This window comes from Siphateles boraxobius, unplaced genomic scaffold, assembly GCF_051911475.1.
Source record: "Siphateles boraxobius isolate OS27281-9 unplaced genomic scaffold, OSU_SipBor_1 48, whole genome shotgun sequence".
In the NCBI taxonomy this organism is placed as follows: Eukaryota; Metazoa; Chordata; class Actinopteri; order Cypriniformes; family Leuciscidae; genus Siphateles; species Siphateles boraxobius.
The window spans coordinates 2,780,001-2,797,381 of NW_027509119.1; the positions used below are offsets into that span (position 1 = coordinate 2,780,001).

Consider the following 17,381-nt stretch of genomic DNA (forward strand, 5'->3'; position numbering starts at 1 on the left):
AATGAAATCTAATGCATTGCCAGTGATTTAAAAGGTTTACATTACCTTCACTGTTACAAATCTTGAGCTTTTATTCAAATTCATATATTCCTTTAACTCAATGGCATAATGTCTACATTTTTACATATATAACACCAACAAGGCACGTCATTTCTAAAAACACAATCCAGAGTGGTTCCAGTTTTGTAAATGAATGTAATGTCCGAGAGAATCTGACGTACGATCATTAATGCCCAGTGGTAAATGCCGAATGTTATGAGTCCGAACTCTCATGTTTGGAGTGAGATCCTTCAGTTTTCTCCGTGTCTCTATGATCAGCTCCTACTGCCTCTGATACACACGTAAAACCTTGTGCCCTATTAAAAAAACAAAACAAGTGTGTTTAATACCATTATGTTTGTAAAAATTTAGTAGGAGTGTAACAGTGCACAGAAGTCACGGTTCGGTACGCATCTCGGTTCTGGGGTCACGGTTCGATACGAGTTCGGTACAATAAGAAACCTAGCATTAGGGATTTGTTGCATTTTCCTATTTATTTTGAACAGACAGTCGTGCAAATTACAGTTTGTTTCATTTAGTGGCATTTAGTCCCCTAGTTCCACGAGGAGACAGCGAGTGAAGCGGCACCTGAGGATTCATATTTCCAGGACACTCATATTTCATCACTGGACTGTAGTGAGATTTACACGACACAAATCGCCACAATGCCAAATGATTTAGTCTCATTATAACAGCGAAAACAACTTAAAATACTCCGTCATTTAACACAAATTGAAATTGCGATTTGAAAATATGGCCAATTTTCACATAAACTCCCATAATACTGCAACAATGTTTTTACGCTCTCATTACGTGTTTTTTCAAGCAATTCGAAATAGGTAATAACTACAGGTCACATGACGTACGCTGAAGTCGATCATTCTTTAAGGAAGGCGCTGTGTGTTTGGACAGAAGACGAGACAGAGTTCTTCATTAAACTCATAAAAGACAAAAGTATTACAGGAATACTGGATTCCAAACAACAAAGAAATGCCACAATTCATCAAGAGCTTGAAGCAGAAATGAGGGAGAAACACCCAGAAACACCTCATATGTGCCGCTCACGAGTATAAGAGGATATCCTTGCCATTAATGCTTGAAAAACACACCTACGTCTCCTACCATTAAAATAATGGCTAGTGCTGCGGCTGAGATGCACGTAAACCTACTAACATCCGTCGCCATGATTGTTGGAATGACTCAATTCAAGAGAGAGAAAAAAAAACGCGTTTTAGTCGCATAACATCGGTTAATGGAATTAACGCAATAGTTTTTTATCGACATTTAGAAAATATCGCAAAATTTTGCGCAAATCTGTAATGGAGACGCAGCTTGTGTTTGTCGTCTGACTGTATGCACCGTGACGGTACCGTTACACCCCTAATATCTAGAGAAGTGTAAAAAAACATGGGTGTGCTCACTTCAACAGATCGTCCAGTTCTCTCTTGATTCTGTTGACTACAGGCGGGCCCTGGTACACGAGCGCCGTGTAGAGCTGCACGAGAGAAGCTCCCGCCAGGATCTTATCAAGAGCGTCCCGTCCACTGGCCACTCCGCCCACGCCAACGATGGGCACCTTCCCTACAGACTCACACAAAAGCTTATTTCCTTATTAATCAAATTCACATACATTTCAATTAGGGCTGACACGATATCTGATTTTTCACTACGCGGTTCTCGCATCATCGCTACATCTATAAAAGTCTTGAAAAAAATAATGCTATCAGTCAATGATTTGTGTTTTTTCTTTTCTTTGGCTAATCAGTCGCAAAATCGCTAGCCCGACGTCCCGGGGCTATTGTGTTTTCCAGTCGGGCTGCCAAAATGCATAACCGGGCTATCTGAAATAGTGTAATCAAATTGCTCCCTTTATTCACATTATTGACTAGTTATTTTATGGAAAAATATGACCGCGCAAGTTTTTGATCATGCTGATATATCCACAGCGCAATTTCTCATGAATCTCCGTGCCTGTTTTAAGAGAAACACATGATCAGTGGTGTAAGTTTGTTTTAAAAAGTGGCACATTTTACACAACACATTTTAGCGCTAGATTGTCTCTTATTTAATAACGAACTAAATTAAATGCTCTGCTAGTTAACCGGAGATGTTTTATTTATTTGTATTAGGACCATCCGTGCCTCGAAATGTTTCACAAAGTGGTGGGGAATGTCCCAACCCATAAATAACGCCAATAAAAATTAAAGCTCCACTTTGACACGAATGCTTTACTTTGCGTGTCAGAATGTTAGAATCCGTGTGCTAACTAGGGGTGTGCCATATCATACCGTCCACGATAATACCGGTATACATTTGTACATGATAAAAAAAAGTGTCACATCGTGATATCAATGATATAGCGACGCAATGACGTATGGCGCATATACGTTCCCTAGCACGCACAACAACAACACCTGTCTGAGCGCGAGAGCAGCCTATCAGCCTCCGATGACGATTTAGCAATTTCACAAACAGCTATAGTGTTCAGCGGGGCTGCCGACGCGCGTCGTCTTTCGCGCGCGTTTAGGAGTCGGGACATGACTGAATGGTCTCTTGCACAATCGGGCCATCAGTGCATCGTAACTAAAGTTTATAATTTTCAAGTCTTCTTAATTCTTATCAGTTAAAACATTCAAGCGGTTTCAAACATTCTATCCAGTAAGCTACTCGCGCACTCTCTGAGAGAGTTGAACTGCGTGCATACATAGAGTACAGCTCGCGAGAAACTAAAGTTATTTTTTGCGGATTATATCGCTTTAATGGGGGGAAAAACACAAAATTGTGTAAAACTTCCGGTCTTGGTAAGTATACTCATAAACACAGTCGGTGATGTCTAAAACGCATGTGACGGTGTGACAGACAGTATAATGGAAACAGCAATGGATCCGTGCACTAGCTGTAAAAGTGACAGCCGCCATAGGCTATGCGTCTGTCATTAATGTTGTCTTCAAAACAACAAAAGATGGCTTTAATTGTAATGAATGAGAATTATTAGCCGATGTATTTAATTTAACCAGGAAACAGAACTAAAAGACTATGTGTTATTTTACATTTGATTACTTTATTATGTTTCTGTAGTATTTCTGAATACTGGTGTTAGACCTACACACATTTAACATTTAATTCAAAGATTGAAATCAAGCTTCCTTGTGTTGTTTAAACTCTTAACAACAAAATTACCACATTGTAAAAACGCAATGAGTGAGAAAACATTTAGGCGAGATAAACATAATAAGAAAATTTTCAAAAAAAATAAAATATCTATATCGTCATAAATATCATTATCGCAAATATTCTTGAAATATCGTGATATAATTTTGAGGCTATATCGCCCACCCCTAGTGCTAACACACTATCACTGTAAAGCTGCTTTGAATCAAACAAATCTGTATGGTAAAAAGCTCTACATAAATAAAGGTGACTTGACCATGATATATTCTGCTATAAACAGCATAAAATAATTAGAGCACCATTTACTTGCCTCAAAAAAGTCTGGTATTGTTATTATTGTTATTTATTACTACACTTCAATATGTAAATTATTCCATCAGAAAATTAACACTTTTAGCATTGTCAGACTTTAAAACAACGGAACAGCGCACTTGTTGATATTTGTGTTAAGGGCTACCAGCGATTTTGAAATTTTGCGAGCCCTGCAATCGCACTATTACATACAAAAGAAATAATTCCACTTATTTGCTACCTGAGACTAAAAAACAAAACTGATAAAAGAGTATGAATGAAACCTCGGCATTATGGAGCGCTAAACTAAACTCTCACATTGCCTTATTTATTGTATTCTCTATGTGCCATATTTTCATGTGTAGTATTAATTTATAAATATCATGATTATCGGCAATACTGTTACCCCTAATTAACACGATCATGTTTTTTCATTGTTTATAGCACGATTAAGACTGTCACGAATTCAAATGCTTGATTAAAAGATTTTGCCGTGTCTTATTTTTACTACCACATTAAAAAAAATCTGATTACGTCAAAATAATCGACTGATTAATTAATTACCAATTTGATGGTTAGAAACAGCCTTAAATCACGATTATCGACAGCCTAGTTTCAATCTATCAGTCTAAATACAAATGAAATGTGTAAAGATAAAAATAAGACTTTGAGCTTTCAGGATTTAAGGTTACCTTGAGTCAGTGTGTACATCTCTCGCACTGTTTGAGTAGACAGCTCCTTCAGAGGCTGGCCACTGAGTCCTCCTACTTCATGTTTTTTAGGGTCTTTAAGAGTGTCTGGTCTGGAAATAGTGGTGTTGGAAACCATTAAACCATCAATGCCAACCTAAAAAACACACAAAGCAACAACAACATCAACAAAAAAAATCCCGTAATTATGCAACTTGCCCATCTTGTAAATTAATCAGCCATAATATTTTTCCACATTTTTTTGGCCTGTGCATTATATGCGAGACTGACCTCCATGATGACCTCAGCAATGTCTCGCTTGTCCTGTGTAGAAAGATCTGGAGCGATTTTCACGACTACAGGCAGTCGCTTCTCCGTCCGCAAAGAATCACGCTCTTTCAGCACCTGAAAAACCACCATCAGTTAAGCTGATTCACACAAAGGACGAAATAAATTCATTCATTTGTTTTAATGCAAGATACAACCTGTATCTGACGATACAGATTTCACTTTATTTTCACCAGAAAATAAAAAACTTCACTCACTTTTATATAAAAACAAGGTTCAACAAATCTTACTAATTTTAGTGCAGCGATATCATGATGCTGTGAATATACCGCAGGACTAATACGTATATCAAACAGATTTATCAGCAATTTCTTTTCAAATTAACTTTATTTTTTATTGCAAACGATGTAATGTTCCATGTACTTTGAGACAGCAGCTATATTTCCATCCAAAGTGGAGAATTGTGCGCAAAATTGGAATATCGCATAAAACACTCGTGGAAAAAAAGCAGCGTTTCCATCCCATGTGTTCAAGAGAACAAAATCATCACTTCCTGGGAAATTGGCTCAAAATATCTGCCATAAAAATGGAAGTTGCTAAAATCTGGCTCTTTTTTCCTCCATCATAAATGACATGCTGATCAGAGCGATCAGATTTTTTATGTGATCTACCCAAAATGTAAATGTAGCTGGATGGAAACTAAATTAAATTAAAACTTTAATTTCAATTAAAGCTGAAATATACACACACAATAATGTTTCAACAGGAAGAGATTCTTCTAGACCGTGCTTGGATGTTGTTGAGAGCAGCTAATGGGCATGTCTGGAAACGTTTAATGCAGTTTTCAGATCTGGAATGAAGTATCACCTTGTCCAGAAGGTGGCGCAGTTCTTCCTTGCCCTGTAGGTCTCTCAGGCCGGGAGTGTTGGGACTGCTCACGTTCACTACCAGGTAGTCAGCGAGAGGACCCAGTGTCCGCACACCCTCCACATAATCTGACACCGCATCTGCAGAAAGCTTGTTCTTCCCCAGATTCACGCCAAGAGGTTTACCAGCTGAGATTAGACATTTATATGGTGACAGACAAGCATGACTTCCCTGGCAAAGCTGCTCAGATGTATTCAAATAAGTAGGAAAAAGCAGTGAATGTCTTTATTCACGAGGGAGTAAGGGAAATTATATTATGTAAAGATATTTTCACCAAGTTAAGATTATGAATGGAAACTCATACCCACATTCCCCCTGCTGTCTTCACAATAAGAAGTGGTTTTGTGTCTTATTTACCTTTTGTTAGTTCTGACTGCACATGCTTTCTTGCTTTCAATCTTTCTTGCACCGCAGAAAGGCCACAACTATTGAATCCATATCTGAAATATATCCAAAACACAATACGGTAATTATACAATTATAATATTTGACATTTACTTATATTTTGGACTTATATATTTAACTATCAGGATGTTATTCTTCAAAGCACCATAATATTTGAGTTTGATAATCATAAAAATATATTTCCGCCGGTACTATGATACTACTACAGGGTTACCAATTATATGAGCCAGGTTTAAGTTTATTGGCATATTTGCAATTGCTTGTAAAAATAACACAATTGAAGCCGTAATTCATGTCCGTAGAATAAACAATCACGGAGCGCGTGTGGTTTAATACGTATGTTAGAGGTTTGTTCAGATCCTACGTATTTTAAAAGAGAAAGTCCAGGCTTAAACTTTCAAATGGCGAGCAGCATTTGGCATTCAAAACCGGCAACATGAACACACACTGATTTACTCCGTCAGGAGGGACTCCACCCTGGTTTGAATGCCTGAAGAACTTGTACACAACACTGGCTGACAATATTGCTGATATTAACAACATTTTATTGTTTGATGTTGACATCAGCAAATTAAACAGACCAAAGAGATTCTTTCCTTTATTCACCTGAAAATAGAAAACCTCATCAAGTCAGAAATTAGGATTCAGTTCAAGCCTATTTATGCAAAACAACTAGGGCTGCAACAACTAATCGATAAAATCGATTATAATCGATTATGAAAATCGTTGTCAACGAATGTCATTATCGATTAGTTGGTCTGCTTACGTCACGGGGAGCGTTTACTGGTACGCACACACACGCAAGGTCTCTCTCCCTCAGGCGCTCTGCCGAGCGCGCGCGCTAGACGGTTTGGAGCAGTCTCTTATGTCTCGCATGCGCGCTCTTGCTTGCGCGATCTAGATTTCGGGAGTTTGAACTAATTCGCGGGCATCAGGGAGCCGCAATCAATATGCGGGAGACTCCACGGGACTTCCGGGATGTCTGTATTTTGTCTCGAGCATCAGGTTGTGCAATCAGTTCGCTCGCAACGTAAGTGATGGATTAAAATAGCGCTACCGCAGAAATGGGTTAAATTAAAACGGTGTTTACAAAGTGAAGCATTAAATACAAAGGCAGTTAATAACAGCAGCAGTAAAATATTGTTTTTTAGTCACTGTACTCAGTGGTTTTCAGCGAATGCTTGTGCACTAATGCATAATTTCTCCTGTCCTTTACTCAAGCCTGTTAGCTTGCTGGGTAACGTTACCTCCATTCCGTTCTCTTTTTATAGCATTTGTCTACTAAGTTTTAATTGTTTTTCAAACCCGATCTACTGCGGCTCTACATTCACACAATTGTTTTCAGTCTTTCTATATTTATTTAATCAATTTATCCTTATATTATTCTTTTATATATTATATATAATATATATTATATTCTTTATCCTTATATTCCTTATATATAATTAATTTTAAATAAAAATTAAATGAATTATATATTTTAGATGTTTTTAGTTTGTTTTTAGTTCAGATATTCACATCTGAACAACATGTCTGTGTAAATTTGTTTTAACAAAAATTGTGTTAAAACATAATATGTTGGATATCATTTTTTTAACAATAATCATGTTTGTCAACTTGCCATCAGCAATTATCATTAAAAACAATGCAAATATTGATATTAGTAAAACTCAATGTGTGGCTTTTGCACTTTTTAAAGTACACTTTTACACATAAATACCCTGATTTACGGTTTTATTTAGTTAAAAAAAAAAAAATCTAATTTAATTTCTATCCGATTAATCGATTAATCGAAAAAATAATCGTCCGATTAATCGATTATCAAAATAATCGTTAGTTGCACCAAAAAAACGATATACTTTATACTATAAACTTAATTCATTCTTGAGTATGAATGAATAAGCACATATCACAGATAGTGCACTGAAGTTCCAGGATAGATTATAGAATAAGGCTGTGAAAAGATTAAAATCATTTCAATACATTTTCTATATCCTCACTGCCGGGGGGAAACCTTGCTACTTTTCAGGAAAATAATAATTAATAATAAATAATTAAACACTGCACTGTCAAAGTTGATATTGTGGCTTTATATATATAGTCATTCACTTGCATGTGTCGTTAAATTATTAACAATGTACGAGTTACAATGTTTTTGTCAGACGTGCGTACATCTTTGCATCGCATTACGTTTTCATCTACTTACAGGTAATTAAGTTTATTGTAGCAAATACATAAATATTAGCCAAATATATATATATATATGGCTAATATTTATGTTAAGAAACACTACATATGTGTGTGTGTGTATATATATATACATATATATTTGTGTGTTTATTGAGTAAAGAAATGCTGTACTTATTCAAAAAAACAGTTCTTTACTTATCATTGCATTGCAAACAAGCAGAGACGCTTCAAACTGCGCGGCACTTCATTCACGATAGAGGTGGGCGGAGTTATGAGGTTTGACTGACAGTTGTAGGACCCAATGGCGTTACGAGGTTTAGTCACAAGCTCTTTTTAATACTTTTCAGTGGCAAGATATTTACAAAACCCAAAGACAGACATAAAGGGTGACCAATAGTAATGATTTACGGATAAAAAAAAAAAAGATGAAATATGGAGCCAAGACAGCGACGATATTATAGAAGTTAAAACATTAAGTTCTTTTTAAGAAAAGAGCTAAGTGTTGTGTTCTATAATTAATTCTATAAATAATGCACTATACTCATCACACAATATATGTGCAGCACAAGACGAAGAGGAATTTGAATTATGAATTATGAAGGGTAAAAAAAATGACATTCATTATGGATACCACGGTAGGTTTGTCTCCGCACCTGTTAATGACTGCCTGGTCTGACTCCAGCCTGAACACACGGGGCTTTGGGTTTCCATCCTGGGCCTTCGGGGTGACGGTGCCCACTTCCACGAACCCAAAGCCCAGTCTATAGAGGCCATCCACGGCCTCACCGTGCTTGTCAAAGCCGGCTGCTATCCCAACTGGGTTCTGGAACTTTCGACCCATCACATGCACTTCCTGATGGAAAGAAATGAGAAAAAACTAAATTACTTGTCTTTCCCTGAAATATTAATAAAACTGTCCTGACACATTAAGCCGATATAGTGAAAATTAATCTGAATGCTTACCGGCGAATCTTAGTTTTACAAATCTTAAAATGACAGTGAGGTAAAAATGATTTAGAAAGATGGCAGCATCATTATTTTATGTTTACAAAGAGATTGGTAGATTTATTACATTTTCTTCTAAGGGATGCACCGACACGAAAATTTTGTCCGACACTTCTTTATTTGAAAGCCGATAACCGATATATTGGCTGCTAAATCTAAATAAAAAATGTTATATAATTTTTGAGAACCTGATTACAAAAACAAAAGTCTCACCATTAAAAGCCACGTCCCAAACACACAATTATAATGTTCTCAATATAACTTTATGTAGTCTATATGACACACTTGCAAATCTTGCACTACTTTACTGTATTTTCCTTTTCAAAGTGATTCCAATCTTATTTCAAGTTATTCAAAACCATCATGTTGAACAGTGCGCATTTGAAGTGTCTCAGCTGAAGGAATTAATAAATTATTGTTATCGGCTTTAATATATCAACAAAAAAATTTCTTATCAGGCCGATTACGATAACATTAAAAAATGAATGTATATCGGCCGATACCGATATGGTGGCCAATAAATTGTGCATTTCCTACAATGCAAAGTATCTCAAATTATTAATCAGCCTAGTCAACAGCATAGCAGTCTAAGTATCTATCACACTGACCAGTGAGGCTGGATCCTTGTAGTTGTTGAGAGGCACAAGTCCAAGTCCAATCAACCGGACAGCCATAACATGAGCCGTCTCCGCTCCCACAAACCTCTGCAACACTGGCATGAGAGCATTGGCATAGAAGCGCTCGTCTCCCGAGGCCGTGAGGAATCCCAGGAACACGCCACTGCCACATCCGATGATCTTTAAGGCATCTTTCGCTTGTTTCTGCAAAGAGCAAGAGGAGACTTGAGTCACAAGAGACCATCCTTTTTTCAAAAATCCATTATCTGCTCAAATCACAATAGGACATTTTATTTTAAAAGATTTTTTAAAAGAAAGGATCCCAAGCACAAACTATTTGGTCATTCGGTCAACGCAACCAGAGCTCCCTGGCAAATTATTTTGATGATTTGATCTTTTTTTCCTGATGAAAGAAATGCATGAATGAAGATGACAAAATATTATAGGGGTCAAAATGACCATTTTTAACATGAGATTTGAAGCCAAATTACAGTGAGGTAAAAATTATTTTAGAAAGATGGCAGCATCATTAATTTTTACAAAGAGATTGGTACATGTATTAGTGAAATCTGTTGAGTATTCTTTGTTGCATTATATGCCAATGGTGACAGTTCAAAAATGGGAAAAGCACTGTGTGTTCTTTACTCCAAGTTTGCATGCCTGTAACTCAAGAAATATTAAAGATATCTTAATATCCTTTTAGATTCTGGTTCTTAACAAACATTTCATTTGCCATCTTAATTTTGAGTAATATCTGAACAATAAATATTTTTTAAACTAGAAATGTATCTTGCTTTTTTTTCCATCAACATAATTGCATAGAAAATTGTGCCATAAATATTCTTTTTCAAAAGTCTGCATGCCTGTAACTCTAAAAGTTCTCTAAAATATTCTTCTTGATTCTAATTCTTAATAATCTTTTCTTTTAAAATCTTAATTTTTAAGGTCCTACATGATTCAATCCCATAGATATGGGGATCTCAATGCAGGTCTATGTTCAAATTGATCAATTTGACCTATTTTCAATGGTCGAAAAACCAAATGTTTTCAAACCGCTGATATTTATTGTGTTTAAAGAAGAATGTCTGAAGAACAAATAATATTAGAACCAGAAATGTATCTTATTTCCTTTTATCAAAACAATTGCATACGTACAACATACCTCTCTTTAAGTGTCAACTGCCAAAAACGTCATTTTTCAAAAGTTTGCGATGAATCTTAACTTAATTTTAGATTCATGTTCCTATGAACCTTTTCTTCGGAAATCCTTATTTTTAAGGCCCTATAGAGTTCAATCCCAGAAATATTGGGACCTCAATGTTGTAACATTTACGATAATAAGATTTAAGAACAAAATCCCGTCTTCCAAATAACCCTAAAACAGATTAAAATATAGATTCTTATAAACTTTTGAGAGCAAGTTAATGTGACTCAGCTTGACCATTTCAGTGTATTTTTGGCAGTCAGAGATGTGTGCTCTATGCAAAAAACATAAGTGCGTTTCCCCCATTTTTAAACTGTCACGTTGGCATATAATCCAACAAAGATTGCTTAAGTAAACATAATTGACTAATAGACCTACCAATCTCAGTGTACAAATAAAAAAAAAACATGCTGCCATCTTTTTGAAGTCATATTTTACACCAATGTAATTTGGCTCCAACTCTTCAAAGAAAAAAATGTTGGTTGATTTGACAAGAAAAGTCCCTATAAACGTGAACTAAAGCTCAAAATCATATTTGTGGGCACATGCACGATTTTGCCTTTAGTACTAAAATGATATATTAATGGCCAAGTATACACTAAAAAACAAAACAAATGTTATTTTATCACCATAAAGCCTAGTGGTGGCATAATACCTTTGTATTTAATGGTTAGCATATCGATATTTTGTTATATTTTCCATGGTACGTCCAAAATTATCCTGGTAACGTTACGCTTATGTTAGTGTAAAATCATCAGAACAGCTTTTGACAAATAACAAAACACAACGTTTACTACAATTAAACCTTTCATTGCAATTAAGTTAACAAATCCTGGGAAGATCCTGAAATTTCATAATCACACAATTTAACTGGGAAAATCAGCTCCTTGAAAAACGTTTGAGATACAAAACAATGAAAAAGTGCCAGATATGACAGCTGCAAATGCATGCTCTGCTCGGGTTAATAAACCTAATACAAACTCTATCTGTTAGCATTACATTCACCTTCAGTGGTCCCGCCATGAGTGTTACGTGACAGTCAATCCAAAACAACGTGCAGAGCTCCGCCAGTCACTTCCGGGACGAATTCTCGCGAGAATAAAGTAGACCCGAGAATGAAAATCACATCAGGTAGTTGTTTAGTAACAAAGCTAATTGTGATATTTGAATCTGTATATTCGGGACTTTTTTGGTTTGACGTCTCAAACTTCATTTCTGGGCTGTTTGGAACATTAATAACTACAAATTGATCTTTTTCTTTATTCTACATGTTATTTTTGTACAGGATACCATTGATTCCAAAAGTAGCCTATATTTTTTTTTTTCTCATACAACTGTTTATTTTACTTGGAAAATATCACATTTATGTGAATGAATGGGCTAAATCTAAGCCAAACTGTAGACATTTTATAAAAGAAATTAAACAATATGGCACTACTTAGCCTACTATTAAAAACAAAAAAGACACGGTCACTTTAATGTGTAATTGTTTACCACCGGCATTAATTGTTTACCCTTATACACTCCTCATATATATTTGTTTTCATATTTGCTGTAAGTTGTATATATTTGTACAAATGTGTACATTTTCTGTAATAATAAATAAGTAAATGTGTGATATTAACAGTTAATTGAGAGGAATTATTCATAAAACACACAACACTGTCAATTGTGACTATTATAAACACAGTTAATGTTGAATTTGGTTAGTTGTGTAATATAGGCTTACTTTTAAATATTAGAATATTTGATATTTTGGCTACTATTGCACTGTAAAAAATATTTTTATGATTTTTTATCACAACATTCATTCTTTTGTCGAATCAACTTAATTTATGTGGTTCAGATAGCATAATATTTTGAATTTCTGTTGATTAAATCAATCATTGTATTAACTACACATTTTTAATTTCAATGAACTTAAAATTTCAAGGCAACTAGGTTCCTTTTTTAAGTTAAGCCAACATTATTTTTTTTACAGTGTAGAATTAGAATAATATAAGTATGAAAACGTGTCATGTTTTCATGGTATTTCCACTGTAAAAATATATTATTGGTTTAACTTTAAAAAAGTAAGTTACCTGGTTGCCATAAAAATATTGAGTTATTTGAAATTAAAAATTTTAGTTAATGCAATTTAATCAACAGAAACTCAAAATATAATGTTATCTGAACTACATTAATTATCTAAGTTGATTTGACAAAAGAAAAAAATGTGATAACAAATCAAGACAATATTTTTTTACAGTGTACATACAGCGAAAAACATTGACTCTCTTTTCCATCATCACTGCACAAGATTGAGTGGCTTAAAATCAAAATCTCTTTATTTCACAAATCTGTAATCATATAGATAACAAGGTAGTGGAAGCTTTGGGAGAGTCTTGGTTTAAAGTCAGACTTTGCATGTATTTGAGTGCCTGCCCCCATTTCCCTAATGAAGTTAGTTCACATTCACTGTTTTCACAAAGTGAGATTCGAGATTTGCCTAAGATGTACGTAGACTCTCTGTTTTATAGTCCACACCAACTTTCCTGGACTGAAGGTTGCTTTTTAGCTCTTATCCGTCATGGCGTTCTCAAAGCAAGTGCTTGTTTATTACTGGATTTCAATCGGTTTGATGCCGCTTACAACTTGTAAGGAGGAAAAAGGACACCAGAAATATGATTATGGAAAGAGAGTTCTGGAAACTCACGAGGGAATAGTGTACGAGATTGTTCAAGAATCCATGCCATGGGTTCAAGCCCAAGAGAGATGTGCAACACGAGGTGGACATCTTCTGAGGGACTTGAAGTTTGAGATTAAGGAGCTCTTACGAAGCCAGTCCACAGAAACTGGACCGTTGTGGGTCAGCCGGGACGTGACGTACACAAACTCCATCAGGGGTGAGTAAAGCTCACAGTTTTCCATCTTTACACCATCTGTACTTCTTATACGTGACTAGAAAAGTGCCTAAAACAGGTTTTTAATGCTGAGATGTAACAGTCTCATGAGAACTTTTGATTGAGATTTTGTGTTCCAATCACTTCCGAGATTTTGTATGGAGGACTTTATTTCAAACAGGGTTTTTACAGTCGGATGCCTTATGAGATCCCAGAAACCAATGTGGTGATTTGAAGAATCTATTATGTTTAAGTTCATTTGTTTACAGGGGCAATGCACATTAATAAACACGGCAGTAAATGTGCCATAATTAGCCAAAAAGGCTATTTTTTTAATATCTAGACACTTGACAGAATGTTAAAAAGTCACTGTAAAAACAAAACACAAAGCATCTTAAATTAGTACACACACACACACAAAATGGAAAGGGGGCAAAAACATTAACATGATTCCACGCAGAATTCGTGCTAAAATACATCAGAGACGATTCTATCCAAACATGTATCGTGCTAAAGTAAGTTGTAAGAGAGAAAGTGACAGGAAAGAGCAATTATTACAAGGAGGCTAAAATCAGAAATATTAATTCAAATTTTGACATTACTGAGTAGTAAGTAATCAATTCAAATTCAAATGAGCAATCAAAAAATAATGAATTTCCAAATACTATGCATATGCAAATGAGCCCCGCCTCCACTCACTCACTCACTCAGCTCAGAGATCCACTCGTTGACGATCACATGTTGATCTGATTGGTTACAAGGTAGTTTGTGACGTCAGAAACACCAGCGATTTCAAACCGTGTTTTTGAGACTGTCTTTGGTTCACTGCAGTTTTAAGGAGAAAATACTCAGCAATGCTGTTGACTTATGAATTTACTCATGGTTTGTTTTAAAGCATATTAAAAACACCACATACACATATAAACAAGATTAAAAATTTGATTTTTACCAAAGGAGGACTTTAAAAGAACCATATAAAGCCAGTTTTGGATCTTTATGTAGTCTAATCTCAAGAACTTTTCTTAATCTCCCATGAACCATATACAGTGAGGAAGAATCCCATTGAAACTTTATTTTTAAGAGTATATGGCAATAAAAAATAAGTGTTTTTTGATTGTTTGTTCTTTTACAGGTTTTCAGCCAACAACGCCAGTCTCATATTCTCCTCTTAAAAATGATGGCAGTGATGTGGATAAAGCTGTATTTGCTTGCACTTATATGGTCATCAACCCATTTCAGCTGGTGACCACACCCAACTGTACCGTGAGCTTCCGTTCTCTCTGCACACGAGGTACAGATACACACACACACACACACACACACACACACACACACACACACACACACACACGCACGCACGCACGCGCACGCACGCACGCACGCACGCACACACACACACACACACACACACATAACATATAACATAACATATAACATAACATACAACACAATATATAACATAACATATAACAACATAACATAACATATAACATATAACATACAACACAACACAACACATAACATAACACATAACACATAACAACACATAACATAACATAACAGAACACATAACATAACAACACATAACACAACACATAACTTAACATAACACATAACATCACATAACATAACATAACAACACATAACACAACACATAACATAACATAACATAACATAACACATAACATAACATAACAACACATAACATAACATAACACAACACATAACACAACACATAACATAACACAACACAACACATAACATAACATAACATAACACAACACATAACACAACACAACATAACATATAACATAACATAACATATAACATAACACAACATATAACACAACACAACATATAACACAACATAGCATAGCATATAACATAACACAACATATAACACAACACAACATATAACATAACATAGCATAGCATATAACATAACACAACATATAGCACAACACAACATATAACACAACACAACATAACATATAACATAACATATAACATAGCATAACATATAACATAACACAACATATAACACAACACAACATATAACATAACATAGCATAGCATATAACATAACATATAACATAACATAACACAACACAACACAACATAGCATATAACATAACATAACATAACATATAACATAACATAACATAACATAACACATAACATAACATAACAACATAACATAACATAACATAACACAACATAACACATAACATAACATATAACATAACATATAACATAACAACACATAAAATAACATATAACATAACAACACATAACATAACATATAACATAACATATAACATAACATAACACATAACAAAACATAACATAACACAACACATAACACAATATATAACATAACATATAACAACATAACATAACATATAACATACAACACAACACAACACATAACACAACACATAACATAACACATAACACATAACAACACATAACATAACATAACATAACATATAACATAACACAACATATAACACAACACAACATATAACACAACATAGCATAGCATATAACATAACACAACATATAACACAACACAACATATAACATAACATAGCATAGCATATAACATAACACAACATATAACACAACACAACATATAACACAACACAACATAACATATAACATAACATATAACATAGCATAACATATAACATAACACAACATATAACACAACACAACATATAACATAACATAGCATAGCATATAACATAACATATAACATAACATAACACAACACAACACAACACAACATAGCATATAACATAACATAACATAACATAACATATAACATAACATAACACATAACATAACATAACATAACATAACATAACACAACATAACACATAACATAACATATAACATAACATATAACATAACAACACATAAAATAACATATAACATAACAACACATAACATAACATATAACATAACATATAACATATAACATATAACATAACATAACATAACATAACACAACATAACACATAACATAACATATAACATAACATATAACATAACAACACATAAAATAACATATAACATAACAACACATAACATAACATATAACATAACATATAACATATAACATAACATAACATAACATAACACAACATAACACATAACATAACATATAACATAACATATAACATAACAACACATAACATAACATATAACATAACATAACATATAACATAAAATAACATAACACATAACAAAACATAACATAACACAACACATAACACAATATATAACATAACATATAACAACATAACATAACATATAACATATAACATACAACACAACACAACACATAACACAACACATAACATAACACATAACACATAACAACACATAACATAACATAACAGAACACATAACATAACAACACATAACACAACACATAACATAACATAACACATAACATAACATAACAACACATAACATAACATAACAACACATAACACAACACATAACATAACATAACATAACACATAACATAACATAACAACACATAACATAACATAACACAACACATAACACAACACAACACAACACAACACATAACATAACATAACATAACATAACATAACATAACATAACACAACACATAACACAACACAACATAACATATAAC

General features: G+C 34.2%; 2 protein-coding genes across 3 annotated transcripts in view; one reads left to right on the top strand and one right to left on the bottom strand.

Annotated features, from left to right (window-relative positions):
- Window positions 1–11,913, bottom strand: part of dhodh (dihydroorotate dehydrogenase) — a 12,434-nt gene extending 521 nt beyond the window's left edge. Inside the window, exons 1-9 of one of the 2 annotated variants that reach the window (XR_013194609.1) lie at window positions 11,832–11,913; window positions 9,614–9,826; window positions 8,654–8,853; window positions 5,763–5,845; window positions 5,346–5,533; window positions 4,482–4,595; window positions 4,194–4,347; window positions 1,461–1,627; window positions 1–356 (exon numbers count right to left, since the gene is read on the bottom strand). The exon at window positions 1–356 is cut by the window's left edge and continues 521 nt beyond it. Coding sequence is in view for 1 of the 2 variants with exons in the window: in XM_077201590.1 (XP_077057705.1) it covers window positions 254–356; window positions 1,461–1,620; window positions 4,194–4,347; window positions 4,482–4,595; window positions 5,346–5,533; window positions 5,763–5,845; window positions 8,654–8,853; window positions 9,614–9,826; window positions 11,832–11,849 (1,233 nt within the window). In the remaining variant the exon portion in view is untranslated. The remainder of the gene's footprint in view (window positions 357–1,460; window positions 1,628–4,193; window positions 4,348–4,481; window positions 4,596–5,345; window positions 5,534–5,762; window positions 5,846–8,653; window positions 8,854–9,613; window positions 9,827–11,831) is intronic. The other variant, XM_077201590.1, reaches the window with a different exon arrangement.
- Window positions 11,914–13,285: 1,372 nt separating this feature from the next.
- Window positions 13,286–17,381, top strand: part of pkd1l3 (polycystic kidney disease 1-like 3) — a 31,786-nt gene continuing 27,690 nt past the window's right edge. Inside the window, exons 1-2 of the mRNA XM_077201589.1 lie at window positions 13,286–13,711; window positions 14,841–14,999. Coding sequence (XP_077057704.1) covers window positions 13,396–13,711; window positions 14,841–14,999 — 475 coding nt within the window. The 5' untranslated portion in view covers window positions 13,286–13,395. The remainder of the gene's footprint in view (window positions 13,712–14,840; window positions 15,000–17,381) is intronic.